We start from the raw sequence: 24,259 nt of genomic DNA on the forward strand, positions 1-24,259 counted from the left end.
CTTCTAGCAAGTTGGTGACCTGTCCCTGTTGAATGCTTTCATTTACTGGGCAGTAGGATTAGTGGCTCAGCTTCCCCCCAGGGGAAGAGGGTCTGTTTTTAAAGGAGCCTCTGTTCTCTGCCTTTTCTCCAGGTTTAAACAGTCTGGATTAGGGTGCCCTCACATCCAAATGCCTAAGCTAAAACAAGCAAAAGAGTAGGACACACACACACACACACACACACACACACACACACACACACACACACACACTCTCTCTCTCAAAATCAGGTATTCATGCTCTTATGATATATTTGATTGTCAAGCTTACTGTAAGTCAAGGTATACTAAAATTTATCAGTCTGTCTGTCTGTCTAGGAACCTCTGCCGTGTATATAGATATATAGCTAGATAAATAGACATCAGTTGTATTTCTTGGAGTTTGCATTAACGTTTAGAAGACATAGTGAAGTTTTCAGTAATGTTTTAGGAGAAATAATAATAGAAACAAATGAGACATTGTGTGTGGATGGAATACCTTAATTTGGTCCTGGATAAAAATTTGATGGGCTAATATTCAAATGTTTGACTTTTGGTCATCATGTACTCTCGTTTTGTTGAAACAGTTTCTGTGGAACATAAAAGAATAATTATTTTAAAAATCATGTTTTTTTCTTCTTCTTCTGTTTGTTTCTTCATTGGTTGGACCCAGTGTTCTTTGGGACCCCATTTACTTTTAATGTTTGAACAGTTTTTGTCCAAACATTCTTTAAAGTATCATCTTTTATGTTCTGCAGTAGAAAGCCAGGCATATAAGTTTGGAACAATGTGGGGGTTTGTCATCATTTACTGCTGACAGAATATTCTTGATGAACTATAGCTTTGAGATCTCTTTGAAACTCGTGAGTAGATATTTGAGATTGCTCATCTTTCTTTTAGGAGAATAACTCTAGATCTATTTATTGATTACACTTGTTTAACTATCCTAATGAGAACAGGAATCATAATATAATTTTATGATTAATCACATCAGTGTAATTGGATTGCTTTTATCACAGTCATTATTTTGGTCATGACCTTGAGCTGATGTGGACATCGATTGGCTGCCTCACCGTACTGATTCACCTCTATTATTGGGATAACTGATGGCTTTGTGCTGTGGGTCGCACACCGATGTGCAATCATAAAAAAGACCTTAATTTCTCACCGTACACACCATTATTATTACTGCAGATAACCAAAGGCTGAGGGCAAATGATTTTCTGGACACATAGTGGCTCAAGCCAGATAACTGATTGCCAATATTATTTGCAATGAAATTAAAACAGGTGAAAGAGGGAAGGGTAGACATATAGCTATTGATTTTAGGACATCATCAGCCTTGAATGGTGCACAATGGTCTACAAACAGTGTGAATTGGCAGACTGCTGTAGTTTCTTTGTGAAAAAGGATCATTTTACATGATCGGTTATTTGTTTTGGTTGAGCTTGGGTCGTTGTTTGGGCTCTATCTATTGGTTTTGTAAAGGAATCCTTCCTGTGACATGCTGGGCTGGTGACCTGTATTCACTTGGATGCCCTCTGTTCTGTGGACCCAAAGCATTGCCCTGTCAGCTACAACTACTTCTGTCTTCAACAAATGAGCTGCTCTGTCCTCCCTTTTTAACTCTCTTACACTCTGGATTCTGTTTCTACAAATTAACGCCTCTGACACTCATATTTGGCTACCGGTTCTCTCACTGGAAGCTCATTAGCAGGCTAGTCAACACAATGGAGCCTGACTCTAAACGTCACGCTGTGCGCTCCGCTCTCCCTGCGGTCTTGCTGTGTCCCAGTCTTGACCTTTTATTTGTTTTAATTGAATTCATCTGTCTGCCTCCAGCCTTAGCTTCTCTCTTTTTTGCGTGGTTTGGAGAGGCGATTGTGCTCGGAGAATCGCCGCCTTACCGCAGTGCTAAACAAACAGCAGGGTTTTTCAATTTGCCCGGCTCTGTGTTATTGACTGGGTGAAATCTCTCAGTGCCTCCGTCCCACATGCTTAGAGTCTCTGTTTTCTGTTTGTCAGAGCTGATGGTGGGCTGTTTGCTCAGCTCATCTGCGCTGGCGCCTCCTGCGTGGTGGGTCAAACGACGGTTGGATTTACATTTCGACCTTGCCACTCGATGATCATCTCTTTTTCAAAAGCCAAAACCAACATCCTGCTCCGGATGGCCTGTCTCCTGGGTCACTCTGATATCATATGCTGTCTTTGTGACCTGATCCAGTCTTATGCGGTTCTTGAGATGGCACTTTAGATGGTCAACACACAGGGATAAAAGAGGTGTAATTTAAGTAATGCACCTCTTAACTGGAAAATAATACAGCCTGGTCATGTTATAAAGATCGGGCAGCATTTTTGGTTGGGAAAATAGTTAAAGTGATACAATAATGCACCACAAAACTATTGGTGGTCACAAGTAAGTGCACTGAAAATGGATGGAATGATGGTCTGTGAGATGATGATGATGATAATTAATTCTCGTTTTCCTTTGCAGATTTAGATTTCTGGTGTCATACAACCCACTTCTACAACCACAATGTGACAGAACTTCAGTGACACTGGTCAACTAAAAAATTTTATTTTAGTAACAGTGTTTCTAAAGTGAAGTAATATTTCTCAGTTTAATTTTTAATATTTCAATCATTTAATTATTTAACTTTATTTTTTAATTATCAATTGAGTTGATTTATTATTATTATTTAATTAAATACTTTTTAACAATTTTGGCTACATCAGTCATGTTAAATATTTATCTGAAATATTTATGAAATATTTACCTCACATGATTCACAAATCAGATATACTATTACTCAGGTTTGCGAACGGAATTAAACCATTTCCATCTAGCAGTCAAGAGATTGTTTTTTTTTTTTTTTGTGATCTTATTGTTCAGTCCATGTACAGTAGAGCCTGATGGCCAGTGGGAAATGGCAGAGGAAAATGAGAATGAAATACATGAAAAGAAGAGGAAAAGAGTGGTCATTGTCTGAGGGCTTCATTCTCCATGCACTCTCCAGACCGGGCTTGATGTTTTCACAACAAAATAACAGCGACACCTCACATCATATGGAAAAAAAAAAAACAGAAAGAATATATATTTGTTTGTGGGAAGGATTTGTATGCCAATGAGCTTTAGCCTGGACTGACTGAAAATCTCTCTTTTTCTCTCTTAGTCAATCACACTCTTTTCTTTTCCAGCTTTCTCTCATTCTTTCCCTCCTGTGGCCAATTTGGTGCCGAGGGACTTGAGGATGCTGTCATTCAAATATCTTGTCTTCTAAAGCTTTGTGTTCCCATGACTCCAAGCTTTGTCCTCCTGTGTGATTGTCAGAGTGCATGTGTGTGCGTAAGTGAGTGTATTCAGTTTTCCTTCTCTTCTGTCCTCAGTTTTGTGTGTGTCAGTGCTCTTCTGGCTTTGCAGTGCTCCAGATAAATTCTACTGTACTTTCACGGGGTTATCAAACACCACTATTTCAATTTATATTATTTTTCCTTAGTATTTAATAGAGCAAGACTGAGGAGATCCTATTTAAAATAAGAAAATTTATATTGAAAATATATATCTGACTGTTGCTGGTGGCTATATTTTCTGAATACAGCTAATATGTAAAAAAAAAAAAATATTGGAGTATGTTTTACAGGAAAATACTATTTCAGCCTTTCTACATAAAATGCCATGTTTAATTTAGTGTTACTTGCGGTTTCTTTGTAAATAATTGTAAAATTTACTTGCTATTTCTTTTTACAACATACATTGTTTCAAGTGAGCTTATGTAAAATAGAAAATTATATATTACATTGTATATAATTATGCACCGATTTTCTATTTTTATTTTATATATACACTAGATTTCCAAAGTTGATAATCTGCATTAAAAAAAAAAAATTGGTATAAATTAATAGCCAAGATTGCATTACATACAGTAGACCAAAACTGACAGTAAAGGCATTTGTAATGGTACAAAAGATTTCTGTTTCAAATAAATTCAGTTCTGTTAAGCTTTCTATTCATCAAAAATCCTAAAAACATATTAAGCAGCACAACTGTTTAATAAGAAATGAGCATAGAATTTGATGGCCAATATTATTTATTTTGATCTTCATACTAAAACACTGAACACATTTTATATGCGATTAATGTACAGTAATATGTGAAATCGGGAATCAGAATTATAAGTAGAAACTATGGGTTCTTATGAAAACTGTCATAGAAAAAAATAAATATATTTAATCAGAGAGATTTAAAAAAACACTAATAGTGATGTAGTCACTGAAATATGGCATCTCTATCTTATATGCTTTTATATACCTCATTCCGAGCAAGCTGTGAGTTTGGAAGAGGAAACCGTCTCTTCCATATGCTTTTTCTGATTACTTTGGCTTGTTATGGATGCAGCCCATGATGCTGGTAGCTGCCCGCAGGTACACTGACTCGGTCCTCAGCAGTGATTATGTGCTCACTAATGTGCCATTGGCTGCCAATTGACCCAGCGTGGAGAGGGCTGACCGAACTGCACTGGCTCCAGCGTTCCTTAATGTCTTACTGGATCGAGATCCACAAATCTTCAGTTTCCCCCTTGCCGTATCCCTGTACCTCCCTGTTACCACGACAACTCTCTGGCCCCTGCCACTGAGAGCGTAACGAAAGACCCTACGCACCATTGATGTCCTCATTCAGATGGAGAAATGCATCAGAGAAAATGAGAGGTGTGTGTGTGCATTTGTGTGCTTTATTATAAACTTTATGTTTTTAGACCTAATGTGTTTCATAGGTAGGCTGGTACAATACACCTTTTAATCTTCATTATCGATTCTGCTTTTCAGTAGGAAGTCTGTATATTCACACCTGTGACAAAGCGTGTGTTTTTTGGCTGCCGCTCTCATTGTGAAGTCGTGCAGCTCTGCCTAGGTATGGGAATTGCTGGCGGGGCATTTGATTGCTGGCAGGTAGATTAAAGCAGCTCTTCCGCCGTGATTAGAGAGCAAAAGGGGATGGAAGTGGAGATCACAGCCAGAGGAACACTGAGCTCTCCCCACTCAAAGTGTACGTAATCACCCCTGGCCTGGACTCAAGCTTCAACAGCAGGCGAGAGAGGGAGAGATAGCATCATGGGGGATCAAAAAAAAAAAAAAAAAGAACAGTTTTGATGTTGGTCTCAATTTCTGGATGTGTGGTGCTATGCTAGTGATTGAGTGAGTGAAATTGTGAAATTGCCAGAAGAATTTTCTTAGAAAGCATGTACTGTAGATTAATGAAGAATTCAAAGATATTGATTTTTTTTTTATTTATTTATATTCAAAAGTTTCAAAAGAGGTGTTTATCAAGGCTGCATTTACTTTATCAAGATACAGGAAAAATGGTAATATTAATTAAAGATTACAGTTTAAAAAATTTTTTTGTCTATTTTAATAAACATTTTATTTCTATGATGGAAAAGATGAATTTTTTAGCAGCCATTATTCTAGTTTTTAGTGTCACATGATCTGTCAGAAGTTGTTCTAATATGCTGATTTGGGGTTCAAGAAACGTTTCCTTTATTATTAACGTTGAAAAAAGTGTGCCTAAATTTTTTGTTGAAGTGTTTTTACTGTCATTTGATTACTTGAATGTATCCTTGCTGAATAAAATTTAGATGCTTTAGATGGCAGCCTTCACATTTATTAAAATGAACCATACTAATAGAGCAATCACACCAGACTCTGTTTTATTCTAAGGAAGCCTGCCCAAATGCCAGCTAGTTTGTCAGCCTGGCCACTAAAACTAATTTCATGTATGTCAGACAATAACAAACATTTTCCTCTGCTTATGCTTCCCGTAGAGATTCACTAATGCAAGAAACTGAAAGTGCAAAAGATCAATGGATTATGATAAAAGTCTCGTATTTAATGATTTATCACAATAAAATCCTGGAGTGGACTCTAGCTTGTCTCTGGGGCGGCCTGTTCCAGTAACACGGTCCCATAGTCTCTCTGCTTTTCTTGCCCATGTAAAATGCTGCCCGCTGATGATAATCGATACATGAGCATGTCTGTTTGAAACCAAACCCTGTGAAAAACCCATGCAGTCTGCTCCAGCAGACAACAGAGGCCATCATGGGAAAATCATTCTCATGTTATGTTGAGAGAAACTTTTATGTCTGCAGCAAATATGAATCCTCTACTTAAAGGACAGTGTAAAAATCCCTATGGTAAATTATCAGATCGGTTTTATGTAAGCTAGTGATAACAGGAAGTGTGAGATCAGGCAGTGTTGAATTTGTCATAAGTATGAGATAAGGCGAGATATGAATCTCACTGTAAAGTGTTTTGCTTGGTTTGATCTGGTATTGGTTGATTTGTGTCTGGTTTTATTGGATGATGAGCACTGTTGGGACACATCTATCTATCTATCTATCTATCTATCTATCTATCTATTGTTTTATCTTTTTTTAAAGAGTTTCTTTAAATTTCACTTCATGCTAATTCTAATTCCTTACATTTAAATTTGCAAGTGGTTTTCACTTAAAGCCTCTTTAGACATGAAGTTATGTTTGTGAAGCCTCAGAGTTGAAGTGTGATGTGTGGTGTTTAGTTAAAGTATCTCTTTTGTTTCACCACCACAGGCTTTATCAGCAGCTATGTGAGTAATTGATATAATCCTCTGTTATATGCATTATTGCTGGCTTCCTCTTTCCTCTGCCATTTCTGAATTGTTTATCTTGATTTAACGCATCTAAATTAGTGGTTCTCATCCGATACCGCAGTTGTATTGGGTCAGCTCCCTCCCTGCATTAGACGGTATGTTATTAAAGACATCAGTAATCACTAGGTTTAACCAAACAGAGACCACAGAAATGCTTTTTATCTGTTGTGTGCAGTTTTAAAGAGCGACCTTTCCTCGGCTAAAAGGGTACTTGTTCACTGAGCAAATGGCCTCAGCAAACACTCTGACACACTTTTTCCTGCAACTTTATTTATTTACAAATGTAGCCGTCACTGGGGCGTAATGTGTTGCATCAGGCGTAGAGCTCTTTGGAAAAGCACTCCTCATCAATCCAGAGGATTTAGATGGGGACAGAAGAGAGGAGGAGGAGGGGAGATGAATCTGGCTTCACTGAATCACTACATAAAAACACTTTTTGTTTAATTTTGTTATTTATATACATGTAATATTAGGCTGTATAGACAAATTAATTTTTATTAAAATACATTGTATTTAAATGGCCTCTTTTATGATTGGCTAACCACTTTAAATGTAAAATGAGCAATTGATATTCATAGCTCTGTGTCGCTGTAGTAGTTTGACAATTTTCTGTAGTGCACATGTGAGGTAGAGCAGATCCCTCTCACCGCTTAAGGATTACAGTCAGTCTGCGGGAAAATATTTATGAAACATGACTCCATTAATCTTACACCAACACTGCACTGTCACTATAAATCAAACACACATCCCACTACGCTCCATACATAACAGCTAAAGATACTGTGGTCATACACTCATTCTCTACTTTTTCTTTTTTTTTCTTTTTCCAGTTAAAACATTGACTTCCAAGAGGGTGAAAGACAAACAAGGCTATTAAACCACTTAAGATCTGCATGCCAATAACTTGCATTTGTGCCAATATATCAAACATGCTGTACTCAGCATTTCTTTATGTGGAGATCCCGAGTATTGACTAGAAGTTGTGATTGTCTCTCTGTGTGTGTGTGTAAGTGTATCAGTTAGTTCAGATTTGAGTTCAGTTTTAAGCCTGCATTATTTTTTCTAAAAATAATAATATAATGCTTGATAATTATGTGATAGTTTTATTTGAATTATAATTTAACACTATTTAATAACAGCATTAATATGTCATGTATTATTCAAATGTCTAATATATATAACATTTTAATAAAGATGTTTTAAGTTGATTTTGTTCAATTCATTTCTGAAATGTCACTGTGACGGCTGGTTACACCAAAAACAGTACCACCATATTTCTATGGTAATCAAATACATGTGAATCAGTGTTTTGATAATTTTGTCTTTTAATTCTGTTCATGAAATGTACATTAGTATTGAAATGTAGAACATGGTTTCCAACACTTTATCAAATAAGTGGTATGTGTATGTTTTCCTCAATGTGAAAGCACAACATCAAGGTGATTAAAAATTAATAGCTGTCGATGCCAAGACCTTATTTACCCTGGAATGTAGATCATAGCAGAAAAACAGTTTGCAACCTTCTATGCGAGGAAGATAAGAGAGACTAGCCTGAGAAATTAAATAGCCATTTAGATGTTTTTTTGACCCATTCCCCTTGGCATACACACACATACTCATGCATACTCCAGAAATGAAAATGAAAACCATCAATACTGCAATAGAGGACAAACTTTGTTTTGCCTGTAATGTCATGTAAGACATGATTGTGTTTTTATTGATATATCTGATTTACAAAACAGTCTTTCTCTCATAATGGGTTCCCAGCATTGGGTTTCGCCGCTGGATGAACGAGGGCATTGTTGGAATGATTTAAACCATGGGGCTAGACTCTCGTCCCTCAGGCTACAGACCTGATTGTCTTCAACTTCTCTGTGATTTACTCACCAAATATGCAATCTCATCAAACCAGCTTGTTTTGCTCACAATATGTCACGAGGTTGAGTGAACTTTAACAAATCATTACTTTTTTTTCTCTCTCCCCTGTGTGCTCTTTCTCTTTCTCTACCCCTTTTATTCTCTCTAGTTACATTGCTGGACACTATGTCTGCTCTGGGAGACCTTGGCTGGGAGGCCTACCCAGCTGAAGGGGTGAGTAACACGACCAATCAAAATCAAGACAAAAACACACAAGCCCCCCAAACGTCTTTAATCAATTCTGACTCTTGCAACCTGCCAAAATTATGGTGCGTTTTGTCTGTGCCTGTTTTACACACAATGATTTGAACCGCGCAGGGACAAACTTTTTAAAATGAAAATGAATCTATGCTCCTGGGCTTCGACACACTTTTGAACCCCTCTAGCAGATTTTTCCTTGCAAACAATCATCTGTAATCATGCCGTCGTGTTTCAGATGTGCTGGAATCGCATATGGTTAGACATGACCTGCACATGTATATTCATAAGAGTGGATACAGCATACATCGGGCTCATGGGAAAGGAAGCTGTAAGCGCTTTTTCAAGTTCTTATAAATAGTAGCCAATGTTTTTTTGCATGTGTAAATTGTAGGATGTGGTGTCAAGGTCATATGGAGTCTATTGAGCTTAGACCTGTTTCCAGCCAAGAGGGGTTCATGTTCGGCTTAACACCAACTTCCCCGGTCGCTTACTTCCAATTTATCTGAGGAAGATGTCAAGATTAAGTGTCTCTAAAGCTGGAACACAATCCCCTGTGCCAGAGAGCAAAAGAAGGAGCCTTTATTTTGAGTAGAGAAGGCCTGTTCTGTCTTTTTTGAGGCACCCAAAGTGGTCTAAAAATAATTGTATTTGCAAAAACCATGGTGAGCTTAAAAGAAAATCAATCTTTGGGATTTCACAGCTGCCTTTTAAATGATTTAATAGAGCTGTCAGAAGCTAGATCAGATTGTCTGTGCCCCACACGCATGTCTATGAGAAGTGTCGTTTAGCAGCTAAATCTGGAGACGAGCAGAATTTACAAATGATTTTTTGCTGAAAATAGTACGACAGACATGAAGTCTGTACCCCTTCTAAAACCGAGAAAAATTAGACTTGCATAACTGAGTATGGCATTGCATAACAGGCTGATATGTTGTCAATAACCCAAACTCGCTACTTCTCCAGAGGAGAGCGCATGCATGCTCAGTGACATTTAAAGGGGTCATATGACGTTGCTAAAAAATAACATTATTTTGTGTATGTGTAATGAAATGTGTTTATGCGGTTTAAGGTATATATATATAATGCACATACTGTACATTATTGTTTCTCCTCTATGCCCCGCCTTTCTTAAAGGCATCGATTTTTACAAAGCTCATCGGTCTGAAAAGCAAGGTGTATGCTGATTGGCCAGCTATCCAGTGTGTTGTGATTGGCCGAATACCTCAAACATGTGACAGAAATGTTGTAGATGTCCCAGTGCTGTTTTATTCAAAAGAGTGTAGTAGACATCAACAGCTTTTAAATAGATAGTATTCCCTTTTTACAGCAAACCACTGACCAAATATAACCATCAGTTTAAGAATTCAAACTAAGAGATTTTCGTTACTGGATTGGGTGACTCCCACATACTGTGAGAGTCTCTTCCAATTGGCCTGTTTCCACATGACGTCTGTTAAACTCTTCAGAGAACATTCCTCCCTGTCCTCGTGCTGTGTTTACCTTAGATTTAGTGATAGTAGGAGTCTCTTTGTTTTGCTGGTATGGCAGTTATTTAATGGGAGTGAACTGTAAGGCTAAATCAGATCTCACAGCTGCGGCTTGCATTTCATACTTGAGGATTATCGCAGCGACCTGTGACCCGCTAAACCCACAAATGGTGCACCGTTGTGGAGCAGCTCACAGGAAAGTCGGCGTGTTCCCAAAGTGGCTGCTTCACCTCCGCTGGATATTTACCTTACTGACTCAATCGACTGCCACTTGACCTTCGCAGGTCAAGACTAATAAAGCTTTCCCTGTCCCATATGTGGAAGGTTTGTTTTGGATCAGCTATCAAATGGCCACAGTCATTTAGGGTATGTGTGTGTGTCTGTTACTAAAATAGAAGGGAGTAATTCACCTGGAGTGATAGAAAACAGGTAACTCTAATAACATGTCCTCCAAAAGAGGCCTTCTGCCCAAAAAAACAGTGATTCTTTTAGGGATTTAAAGTCAATTGCACTTAAGTATCTTAAACTACCAGATGATTGTGGGCCAGCAATTAAATTAAGCCAATGAAGGGCTAAGCAGACCCCCTGAATTGACATATTTGCTTGGCTTCAAAGCGGTCAGACCCTGTGAAGGGTGACTGGGGAATGGAGTTAAGGTATTTCAGACGAGACTCTAGGGGAAGCGGCCAGCTGGAGACGCTAATTAGACGCCCACGTCACACTTGTGACTGCTACATTGATTGAGAGTGGCTAAGCTTTACCTCCTGTCCAAATAACCTGTTTTTCGCTTAACAATTGTGAATGTGTGTTGAACTGGCTTGCACGTAGGAGGATTTATGAACGTTTCAGTGTGTGCTTTTGCTAGAGGTTAGCTAGCTCCGTTCACAAATATATCAACTGCACATGGCCAATTTCCTTTCAGATGCCTGTGCCCTATCATGGCATACTAAAATGTGTAAATAAATTGTATTTACACATCTGGAGTGTGTAACACAACCCTCTAGACTTTTGTGTAACCACCCATCTGTGGTAAAATACTTCATGAATTCAGACAATGCATTCCCAAAGAAACTGTCCGTAGTGGTTGGGTTCAGACCAACTTTTGAAAATAAATAAACAGAATAGCATAAACTTGCCTTTATCCCTGTATAAATATTCCTTCAAATGTCATAATTATTGCACTCAAAGGGAAAGAACATACCCAAGACATTCAGTGGATGTGTCACTTTGATGTGTAATGCTTGCCCATTCCCACCAGTCAGCATCTGGCTCAGTTTAAAGCCAAACTGCACTAGCAATTGACCCCCGTGCCTCAATCACTTTTTTAAAGCTATAAGCTAATGGCAATGTGTCATAAATGCTCTCTGTGTTGCTATGACATCATAGCTAGAAAGTGATGTGCACTCCAGACTGTGCTGTGCATGGTATAAAATACTTCAAACGCTTGATTGCGCTGATGTGGAAAATGGCTCTTTTGGAGACATTCTGATGTACTCTGTCTCTTTGACCATTTGCTTAAATGTGCACCCATATTCAGCTGCCAATCATTTTAAGGGTTGTTAAAGGATTAGTTAAAATGCTATCATCTTTTTCTACCCTTGTTTCTTTCTAAACCCATTTGACTTTGCTTTTTCCTTGGAACACGAAGGGAGATATTTCATGTATTGGTTGCTCTTTGCCATTCCATTATAATTATTGAGGACTGGAGCTTTAAAGCTTCATAAAGGAAACAAAAGCACTATAAATCATACATGTCTAAATGATTTGCATGCTGTTTTTCAAGCCTTATGATAGTGATGTATGATGAACAGACTGATAGTTGTTATTTACTCCAGGGATCTGTTCACTGTGGTAAGTGGATCATTTAGTCAGTGGGTTTGATTTATGAACAAATCATTCAGATTAATTGTAAAAACCTATTCATTGAAAAGATTTGAATGAAAAGAAACATTTGTAGATGATTCTAACATTAGCTACTTCCCGTTTCTCAGACAAAGCTGTTGTATGGCTTCAAAAAAATTGCACTAGTCATTATTGATCACTTTTATTATACTTTTATGGTGTTTTTGCATCCTTTTTGAGGCTTGAAAGCTCCAGGCTACATTTACCTTAATTGGAAATTAATGAAAAAAAACAAGTCTTACAGGTTTGGAACAGCATGAGGTTGAGTAGAAAGATGACAGACTTTTTATTTTTGTGTGAACTAGTCCTTCAAAAGAACACAGTGCTCTTTAAAAGAACCAAATATAACTTTCCCTGTCTTCTTGCAGTCACAGTGGATTGCTCCCATCATGCACTGTTCAAGAAATCTTGAGCGAAAGTGATGAGGAATGTCTTCAAGGGGGAACTCAAGTGGTCAAGCAACAATTTCTGAGCTCTTAGTATTTGAAGTCTAGTATTTTACTCACTGATTGATCAGAAGCTCGAATGAATCCCTAAAATCACTTAGAACTGAGCCGGTGGTCCTTCAGCTCATTTCTGTTGCAAATTATACAGAGAAGGAATAGAATTTATTAAAGCAAATCAGAATCTTTTTTGAGAAGCAGCCGTTAAAAAAATTGCCCACCCCTCTAAGACTCCCTGGATGGTTTATTTTCTCTCCCTTTAAGGAGTGAAATGTTACTTATGCATGAAGTGTTCCAAGTGAAGGAACCTTAGACAAGTGGAAGCAGATGGCAAGAGATGATGGGAGACGAGTCCCTTAAACATACTCTTTCTACTGCTGTCTATACTAGAGACACACACACACACACACACACACACACACACACACACACACACACACACACACACACACACACAAGCAGCACTAGCTGAGGCTCACTATGTGTTCCATAAATGTACATGCGGTAGAAATAAGATATAACAAATATTTACATAATATGCATGCAATATTTAAGCCTTGAGTTCAGAATTGATTTTAAAAAAATGATTATGCTCATCAAGGCTGCATTTATTTAATAAAAAATATAGTAAAAAGGCAATATTGTGAAATTAGTTTAGTAATTATTAGTTTAAAGGAATTGTTTTTAATTTTAAATAATTTTCAAAAAGTAATTTATTCCTTTTGAAGACTTAATATTTGGCATTCATTACTCCAGTCTTCAGTGTCTTATGGTCCTTCAGAAATCATTCTAATATGCTGATTTAGTGCTCCAGAAACATTTCTTCTTATCAGTGTTGAAAACAGTTGTGCTGGTTAATATTTTTGTTAAAGCGTTAATGCATTGCATTTTTTTTAGGCTGCTTTGATGAATAGAAAGTTTAAAAGGTATAACACATCTGTAACACTAAAAAATCTTTGCTGTTTCTTTTAATCAATTTTTAAAAAATACATTTGAAAATAATTATAAAAAGCTATGTGTATATATAATACTCTCTCTCTCTCTCTCTCTCTCTCTCTCACACACACACACACACACACACACACACACACACACACACAAAAACAGAAAATAACACAAAAACATATACTCAACAAAAACAAAAATAAGTTTATACCACAAAACAAACATGAGACAGAAATGTCACAGTTCATAGTAAAATTGTGAAAAACTGCACATTTTTGCAACCATAACAGTTGTCTGTCTGTTGCAGTGGGAGGAAATCAGTGTGATGGATGAGAGGAACACCCCCATGCGCTCCTACCAGGTGTGTAATGTGATGGAGGCTAATCAGAACAACTGGCTACGCACACGCCACATCCCACGAGATGGAGCGCAGCGCATTTACATCGAGATTAAGTTCACCCTGCGTGACTGCAACAGTCTGCCTGGAGTCCCTGGCACCTGCAAAGAAACTTTCAATATGTACTACTATGAGTCCAACAACCCCAACCTATGGCTTATTAAGGAGAGCCAGTACATAAAGATCGACACTATTGCGGCCGACGAGAGCTTCACTCAGACTGACGTGGGTGATCGCGTTATGAAACTTAACACTGAAGTGAGGGACATCAGTAACTTGAGCAAGAAGGGTTTCTACTTGGCTTTCCAAGATGTTGGAGCCTGCATCGCCTTGGTGTCCCTGAGGGTCTTCTATAAGAAGTGTCCTCTTGCCGTTCTGAATTTGGCCCAGTTCCCCGACACGGTGACAGGAGGAGATTCAGCTTTGGTGGAGGTTAGGGGATCTTGTGTGAATAACTCAGAGGAGTTTGAGGCGCCGAGGATGTACTGCAGTGGAGATGGTGGATGGCTGGTGCCCATTGGACGCTGCGTCTGCAAGCCAGGCTTTGAGGAGAACAAGGACTACTGTCAGCGTGAGTTTTCTATGCAGCATTTTTTAATCCTGTATTGGCAACTTTTGATATACAGTGGACTTAATAATTATTTAGACACTTTATGTACTTTCAAGTTACACTTTTTATTGCTTGATATTATACTTAATATTTTATAAGATATTTAATTGTGCAAGCTCTTTCTGCATTTAACTCTCACAGAAAGTAGCCTTTAAAAACACTAATAATTTAAAAACAATGTTTAATGTAATCTGTAGCAAATCTCAAAACATATAGCCATTTTATATTATAATGTTGTGATGATTAAATTCACTTGCATTTAAAATAAATAACTTTAGTTTTAAGAATTTTTGTTTTTGATTTATTTAGACAAAATAGTATAGAATTTTAATATCTGCCATCAGCCATAATATGAAGACAATTTTCGCCTTATTGATATTGGACAGAATTTTAATATCACTGCATCCCTATTAAAAAGTCATTGCATTACATAGAAATATCATACCGAGTGGCATCTGCAAATGATGTTAGACCTATCAGAACTAACCTTTCTTTTCTTTTGCAAATACTTGCATGGTTTCAAGTTTTTTTTGTTTGTTTTTTTTTTTTTTTGAAAGTGTGAAGTCATCAAATGTGTGCCATCTTTCCTTGAAATTCATGCTGCTTGGCTTGATATTTTGTTACATAATGCAATGACATTTAATTGTGGCTAAAGTGTCCAAATGCTTTTTGGGGTCACAATATAATAAAATACATGTTTTTCTGGCTTTACTGGGCAATTTATTGGATAATATGACACATTCTGTAGTGATGAAACTCAGAAAATATGCGCAGTCTGTTTTTTAGCAGTTGCAGTCCCTTTGTTTGCTTCAGAAGTGAGCATGTATGTGTGTGTTTGTGAGCGAATGCAAATAAGTTTGCAATGAAAGTAGCTGAGGGCTTCAGTGACTCATTCAGATTCACTCTGTACCTCGTTTCCCTGTGTTGGGGAAGGTAGTTGTGCTCCAGGATACAAATTATTGAGACATAGCATTCCACAGACTTCAGCATCCCTTCAGCACACAATCTAACTTTTATTCAAGAGTGTGTGCTCATTGGATGAGTTTGTAAAAGTTGTCTGCAAAGAAGTCTAAGCCAGCTGTTGAATTCAATTATTTTTAAATCTGTTTGCTTTTTGCTTCATTTAAAGCTAGTGTAATAATACCTCAAACCTCAGATCTTTTTGATTTGTTGGGTTCATACTGAAGCAATAAGGTATGAGAGGCCATGCAGCTTAAGGGTGTTGTTTAGCACTGTATTCACAAGATAACCTTTTTTATGTTTACTACAAAATACAATAATACATTTTCAATAAAACATTATTTTATTAAGCAAATCCATTAATCAAATAGTTCTAGAGCCTTCAGTGTAGTCCCTGACGTAAGCTAATGTTAAAGGCCTTTTTGGTTAGGTGGCGAATAGATGTTTTGAGTCATAGCTGTTGCTAAGTTGCATACTGTTTTTATTTGATCTGCTGAGATCGTACTGGCTTCAATCGCTCCTAATTCATCTTATGTTGCTCTTTTGCTGTTTTGATTTGTGTGTTGTACCCTGCAAACATGTCGGAACATAAAAAAGGAAATATCTAGCAACCCACACAAGCTCTCACAGGCTCAAACCTCTTGTTGATTGAAACTACTACTTATTTTTATTTATTTGCATGTAGCATTGTTATGAAGTGCACATTTCTTTTATTAACTATGAGATCTCGGATGGCTGTGGAAGGTGGAGTGGAAGCGAGGAAAGCATGATGGGCTGAGTGTAATCGCAGGGCTGTTGTTCTCTTTCCTTGTGCATTTGGCTGTTTCTCATCTAATGGCTGCTGAGTGGCATCATGTTGTCTGCTAATGGGTAGGCTAGAGCGACACAGAGGGACCTGCTGAGGAGCTAATGACAGCACCTTCATGATGAAGCGTTAGCAGACTTCACACCACTTGCAAACAGATATCCTCACCATTTTTCTGTTAACTATATTGATTCTGTGTTTTTAGCTCTTTTGCTATGTATATTTTTTACGTTAGCTTGTGCTAATTTCATACTCTCAGTAGTTAGGTTGACTAGGGTGACCAAACGTGCCATTTACCCAGGACACATCATGGCCAGGATTTCTATATTGCCTAAAATATCCACGTTTTGGCTTTGTTTGTGCTGCGCAAAGTACCGTGATGCAAAGTACTTTAATGTCATACACCGATCGGTATGCTCAGTGCTGCTTCAAGTCGAACACTAATATGTACACATATTTGCATCGCTTTGACCATTCTCTGTAGATCCCACGATTGGTCGATTACGTACAATGTATGCATGTTATTGGTCAAACGATCATTACCTTCATTAAGTATGAAAACAGGAAACCAAAGCCAAAACATGGATATTTTAGGCAATGTAGAAATCCTGGCCAGGACGTGTCCTGGGAAAATGGCACGTTTGGTCACCCTAAGGTTGAGCATACTTCCTCTTTTACCAATACGTGTCCTGGCTGGGATTTCTAAAATAATTTTGGTTTTGTTTTCCTGTTGTTTTCATATTTGCTGAAGGTGATGACTGAAAAGTAATTTAACCAATGCAGACGTTGTAATTGACCGTGGCGTGCAAGAAAATGTGATATAAAAAAAAAATAAATAAATAATAATAAAAAAAATAATAATAATTTCACACCAATCTAATATAAAAAAAAATAAAAAAAATAAAAAAACAATCTCATTGGAAATCCAATAAAAAAAAAAAAAAAAAATAATAATAAAATAAATTTGAAATCACTGTTGATATTACATCCAGGGCATTTTTCACTCTAGAAATGGATGGTCAAATTGAGAACATTGTGAAATACAGTGTCTTACATAGCTTTTCTTTGTTGGATATTACAGAAATAGCAGTATGGTATTAAATTTCAAACCCTATCTATGCCTTTGAATTTCATGAAATGCGAGAAAACACAAAAATACTGTTTTGAAACCTTCCCTCTTTCACATGCAGCAGGTCGAGGAACGGTCACTCTTTGAGAAATAATCTTATCAGAACGTGCCAGTGTAATGAATTGCTCTCAGCCAGTCAATTAACCTTATTCAAGACAAAGCTAGCTGTATCTTTTCCGGTCCAATCACTCAATCAATCATGGGAGAGGTCAGTGGAAAAGAGAAATAAAACTCACTTGAAGGCCTTGCTAACAGAGTGCAAAACTCAATAAATAGCCTAGAGATTGACTGTGTTGAGCTATTTCTCAGTGTGGTGGTCCGCAGGCCAGCATGACAAAATGGCTAATCATGGAGGTCTATTGGCAGCGCAAGGCCAGAGGTCATCTAATATATAGCCTTGTCCTTCATCTCAGGCAGTGAATTATTGCTGTATGTGTGTGGGTATGTTTAAGCACAGGCTTTTTTTCGTTTTCACTATAACGACTGCATGACAAATAAGGCTGGCAGATGGTTTTTCATATTTAGTACATGAGTTATCCCTTTAAGCTCTGATTATATTGCGGATTTGCGAATGATCCTCCATCTGCATTAAGCTGACAGACTCTCTAGAAATGGATTTTGCTGGTAGTACAATAGCTGCCTTGGAGAGCAGCACATGGTTGTTTAATCGACAGGCAGACATCAAGCAGATATCGGAAAGCTTAGCGTGGTATTAGGAATCCTGGATCCATTGCTTTGTGCCGTAGTCCACTTTGGGTTAGCGTTGAGTCTTATCGTTGTGGTGGGAGATAGAAAAGCATTTCCAGTAATGAAGAAGTAAAGATGCTTCATAGCAACTACATTTAAGGCTTTAGTTCACTGAAAATGCAGTCATTGTTTACTCATTTTGATGTTGTTTAGCAAAAAGTAACAAAAGTAACTGATAAATTATGTGACAAAAGTAACTGATTAAGTGACTTTCGAACTCCAAAAATAAAAATGCACCAATAAAATAAAATAAAATAAAATAAAAAATAATAAAATAAAATAAAATAAACAAATAATTTATTAATAGTAGTCCCTATATTATTATAGTAGATATATTGGTATAAACTATGGTCAGCAAGATTTTTATTTCTTTTCTTTTTTTAGTTATAATAATTGCTATTTTAAATTGTAGTAATATTTCATAATTTTATTCCATTTTGATCAAATGAATGCAGCCTTCCTAAGCATAAGATACTTTTTTCAAAAACATAAAACAGTCTTGTAAATGTATAAATTCCCTCTGCAGCAGCTCTGAAATCTTCTTCAAAACTATTTTCAATTAGTGTATTTCACATGCATATCAGGTTTGAATATGCAGGTATTTAAATGGGATAAATTTAGACCATCATCTTATAATTTAATAACACTGTTAAATATATTTCAAAATGCGAATTTCAACCTGTATATCCATTGTTAACACTGTACATTATAATGCTGTGGTGCCTAAATTAACTTGTAACATTTAAAAAGATTGATTTTAGTTTTTAGTGTTGTATTTTTTAATTATTTTGCCAAATATAATTAGACATGAACGCCTCTCAAGTCGTATTTAATACTGGGAAATTCGAAAATAAGAGTTTCCGAGTTGGGCGGGTCATAATCTTTAAACATGGTTGAGGGGACAACAACTGTGCTGTCTATGCTATTCTTGCATATGGCGCATTGTTGGCGCGTAGCTATTTTGAGGAACTGAAAAAAGACTGCGCCATAGACCATCTCAAACCTTGTCTAAAGTCGGACACAATATTTTTTCTTTGTTATTTAAAGACCACGTTAGTAATATGCACCTATAAGCGCGTGCACAATGCGCGTACACTTTGCTTATTACACACACAGGGAAGCGCAGCAGCACACAAACATTTTTACAAATGAAAAATTACATTCTGCCATGTAAATAGCAATCCCGCCATTGCGCGAACACAACTGGCTTTTAAAGGGGATGGGAGATGAGACTTTGATTGGTTTATTGCACGTTACGCCCAAAAAACACCCATTACTCATTAGGCGAATAGGAACAACCCGTTTGGACCATGTGCCTGGGTGCACCGACTGTTTTCCCATCGTTAAATTAGCAAAAGTGGATTCGGACACGCCCTGAGTGCACCTGCGCCATGCGCTTTAGACCATGCGCTTAGATCATTAAAATAAGACCCTTAGAGTATTTAAAGAGAAGTGGGAGTGGAAGGAATTCTACATTTATCTGATGAAATTTCACAGCAGAGTGAAATTCAGGGGAATAAAAACAGCTTGTTGATTGAGAGCCAAGGTTAAATGAGTGTTCACTAAAATAGCAAGCTTTTCAAAGGTTTGGAGGACTTGAGTGCTGGCTAAATTTGGAAACATTGCTTGACTAATGCCCACATGGGCAGTTGTGTTACCTCTCCAGCACTGTTAATAACTAAAAAAAAAGCATCGAGCTGCTGACATTCTCAATGAGACAGTGAAGGCAAAAGGTGTTGGTTTCTCACACTTGCTCCAATGTTTATGCCCATGAGAGCTGAATCCACGCTCTCTTCGGAGCCCGTGCTCAGCAAACAAAAGGTCAGAGCCCTCGGAAAAGTGTGTCAGCTGCGCTGAATAGCCTCTGTGGTGAAACTATCAGCAGGCTAATATATTAAAATGAGGCATTTTTGCTTGTCTTCTTTATGCAAGGTAGGTGCTAATGGACTCATTAGCCAGGCCTGCTCTGACTCTGAAATGGCAGTCAGCTCTAATTACTGACATTTTCCATAGTGCTGTTTTTGTAATATCCGTGTTTTTCTTCAGCTGTTCCGTGGTCGAGTTTCGGTAATGGTCACCCCTCCTTCCCGACGAGGGCTCTAGCGACGCTCAGAGACCACTCAGGAGATGAGGCTGCTGGTCCCTGTTTAAATATTCATTAGGACTCATGAATCCAACTGTCTCTGAGAAACGTGAATAAAAAAGGATAAGTGCTTTCATTTAAAAAAAGGCAACAAATAATGGAAAATGACGACATTCAATTAGGCTTGGCTATGTATTGCCCATCAACACTTCTCATTTGGAAGTCAGCAAGGAAGTCCATTTGAATGCCGATCAGCGTATGTTTGTTCAAGACTGCGTTTTTTGACAGTCGTGCATAAATGTGTTGTCTTCTGTGCCGGGGCAGCGAGGCAGGGTAGAGTGCTGGTACATTTCCATAGGGACCTCTGGATGTAGCATGTTCTGTCTGTGGTTTTCTCAGATGACGCAGACGGTATCGTTCTGCTCATAAAATATTAAAATCCTCATAGTTACATCTTTTAAAGTTAGTTTTTCATTCACTTTTTGAGTATAACTGCATTTATCAGAAAGTTAACTTGTCTGTGTATGTGGCGGGTGAGTAGATTGTGATATAGTGCACTGCCAAACTTTCAACTTAACTACAAAGGACATCAAATTATACAGCCTTTTTTAGTTTTAAATAAAGATTAATATAATGGTTTATCACTTATACTGAACATATCTTTTTGTTTTAAAATTTCAGTTCACCCCAAAATTAAAATGTACACATTATTTTCTCACCCTGTTTTTAAACTGGTATAACTTACAGTTAGTAAGACTAACCAGTATGATACAATATTCCAAATATTCTGAAGTTATATGGTAGCTTTGAGTGATGGATAGAGCAAACTTTATGTTGTATAAATAAATAATGATCTTCCTCCTCAGATAAACTGTGACTGGATTTTTGAGTCAGTGAGTTGAACTGAATTAGTTTGATTTGTGAGCAGGTAGTTCAGACTGGTTTTGTGAAGTGGATCAGCTGATTAATTAAAAAGACTTGCTTTTTGCCCAATTTGTTTCCAGTTCATGATGAATGAAGTATGAAAGATTTTCAGTAAGTAATAAGTTTGCATTTTGTGCAAAGCTATAGAGTTGTTTGGACCACTTTCATGGTTTAAGGTGTTTTTTTGTTTTTTTTTGCTTGACAGCAGCGGTTATCATTCACTTTCATTGTATTGGAAAGGGTAGCCGGAATATTGTTCAGAAACTCACAAAAGGGTTATTTTGTATGACATAAGGTTGAATGAGAATTTAAACGTTTGGGTGAGCTATCCCTTTAAATAGGTGTTATGAGAATTCGTCAGCAGCTTCACAGCAATGCAACACAGAAGGCCATCATTTACTAAGTTTAGCTTAACACACATCTTGAATGCTGTTTTTATTATTGATTCCTTAATGTATATTTAATGCTGGATCGGATGTTGAATTTAGTGATTTGAATCGGTCTGAAACATACTAAGCTGCACTTAATGAGTTTACAGTAAATCTACAGTATCATCTGTCTTACCAGAATGGCCCATCTTCTGAAACTCTGATGAGTTCTTGTTAACCTCCATCGGCGGTGGTCCTTCCTGAGTGGTTCACCCTGCTGTGTGGCTTCTTTTTTTTAATTAACATGCTCAGGTTGTCTTCAATCTTAAGGGAGCTCTCATTAGCATAGTCCTCTTTCAGTGTTCTTTATTCACAGCGTTGGAGGCCTATCTGATAAGAGCCGTCTGTTCTCAGGTCAGTTATTGTGTTGCTGCGAGCTTCTCATATCAGCTGGATAAATAAGGCTGTTGCTCTCTTGGTTTGAAGTGTTCAGGACGGGTAAATAGAGCTTGTTTCTGTTGAGCTCATATCTCTTACCTGAATAGAAGAGTGCACATTTGTCTTTGCATATGTCATGTTGAAGGAAGTCTTGTAGAGCGAGACTTCTGAATATGAACAAAGCCTGGGCCTTCTGTCAGTACTAAATAGGTTGTAGCTGATTTTAATGTTTTACAATTTATTTGTATCAGTCAATATTGAATAATTAATTGTGCATTCTCGTGTCACCCAAAATTTACACATATATAACACCCTCCACAATTTAATAAAACTTAAAAACACATTTAAAAATATTTCAAAATGTGAATTTCAACATGAATATCCATTGTTTACACTGTACATTATAATGCTGTGTAAACTAAATTAAACCATACAAAATAAAAATTAAATTACCAAAACAAAATATAACAAATCAATTAATTAACAACCATACAAAAAAATAAAAGAAATAATAATAATAATAATAATAATAACAATAATAATAATAATAATAATAATAATAATTTTTGGCTTAACAGTAATGGCCAGAATTTTTAGTGATTCAATATTTAATTTAAACATAGAAATATATTTATAAATATTTATAGAACATTTGGATTAAAAATAGTAGTAAAAGAAAGATTATGATGCTAAAATTCTGCAGTGATTCCGTGCAACGAAGTTCCAGCAGAAAGATTTCAAGCTATACCGTGCAACAAACATCCAAAACAAATCACCCCAACTCCCAAAAATTGCATAAAACCAAAAACTCCTAACCAGGATTCCCAAAAATTGCATAAAACCAACAAGTCCGATTGAGGCTTGGCATTTTGAAAAACCTCTTGCTTCAGATGATCGGTGAAACTACTTTGCAGGAAACCACAATGATATGTTTTTAGGTGGGTAGATATTTATAATGAATGTTTTGGGTTGTTCCTGTACAATTTTTAGATTCTGCCAAATGTCACTTGTGTTGATTCTATTTTGACATGAGACTGTGTATTTATAAGATCCAGTCAGTGTGTTGTATTCAGACTTCCGTGGTACCCAAGGTACTGATGTTGGATAGTGTATGACTGATTAGACAGAATAACTGACTCTACGAGTCCCTGGGCGCTGTGTAGATTTCAGCCATCCTTTCTTTCTCTCTCAGAGTAACTCTACACGTCCATGGCAAAAAATAACCTGATGTGTACTGTCACAGGGATTATATCATTATGAAATTGAGATTTGCTGTCAAAACACACCACTGGATACATATCCTCAGTTGCACTCATTTCACAGTTTTGGGTCTGTCTCTTCCTCTCTTTCCATTTTCTATCACGGCTTTGAGTTGATGGATTTTTTTTTTCTTCGTCTTTCTCTATCTGACCCCTGGAGGCCTGAAGCAGACCATTCATGCTGTCTGCGTCTGCCACAACCAATTACAGTTCCAGCAGAGACCAGAGCAGCCCAGACACCTGTCATCTTCCACTCCTCTGTCCTGGAACCCAATATACTTTCTCTCTTGACTGACTCACTCTCACTCATCCTCTATGACATTGTCCGATCGCTCTACTTAGGTTCTTTCATTCCTTCTCTTCAGTTGGCGTATTTAATTTCTCTCTCTACCAGTCTTATGCCTTTCAGTAAGTCCTGCTGTCTTGCACTCTTTTGAACAGTATGGCATGCTTTATTTCTAGTGTAGGATCCAGGAAATTGTATAGGATCAGCGTGAAGGTTCAAATGGGTGAACGGGTTATACCGGTGAACAGGTCATTTTGTAATATCAGATTCAAAACACAATTTTTGTTTTTGATGTGATGATACAATGTGAAGTGTGACAAATAGTGTAATTCTCCCTTCATGTCATGTCAGAATAATCATATTTACAATATGTTTTATCTACCAGAGTTATGTTACCAAATAAGATGAATAAATTTAAATGTGTGATTATACAATTTTACTATACAATTTAGTTTGTGAGCATAGTGTGTACTTTTCGTGGAAAATAACTACTGTATAAAACCAGTCGTGTAACTGGTTTGCACATCCCATGCACTGCTAATGCACTCTTCTTTGTTTCAGTAGTGCTAAAAAGCCTTGTGTGTTTGATGTGATGAAAAAGAGAAAAATATGAAATTCCCTTGTGCATCCATCAATTTTATTCAGCGCGAAACCACTT

The 24,259-nt window shown here is 37.2% G+C and overlaps 1 protein-coding gene across 1 annotated transcript in view; it reads left to right on the plus strand.

Annotated features, from left to right (window-relative positions):
* LOC109112126 (ephrin type-A receptor 3-like) overlaps positions 1-24,259 on the plus strand; it is a 109,503-nt gene that overhangs the window by 2,608 nt on the left and 82,636 nt on the right. The window contains exons 2-3 of the mRNA XM_042777815.1: positions 8,727-8,791; positions 13,903-14,563. Coding sequence (XP_042633749.1) covers positions 8,727-8,791; positions 13,903-14,563 — 726 coding nt within the window. The remainder of the gene's footprint in view (positions 1-8,726; positions 8,792-13,902; positions 14,564-24,259) is intronic.

Source organism: Cyprinus carpio, chromosome A2 (assembly GCF_018340385.1).
Source record: "Cyprinus carpio isolate SPL01 chromosome A2, ASM1834038v1, whole genome shotgun sequence".
NCBI lineage: Eukaryota > Metazoa > Chordata > Actinopteri > Cypriniformes > Cyprinidae > Cyprinus > Cyprinus carpio.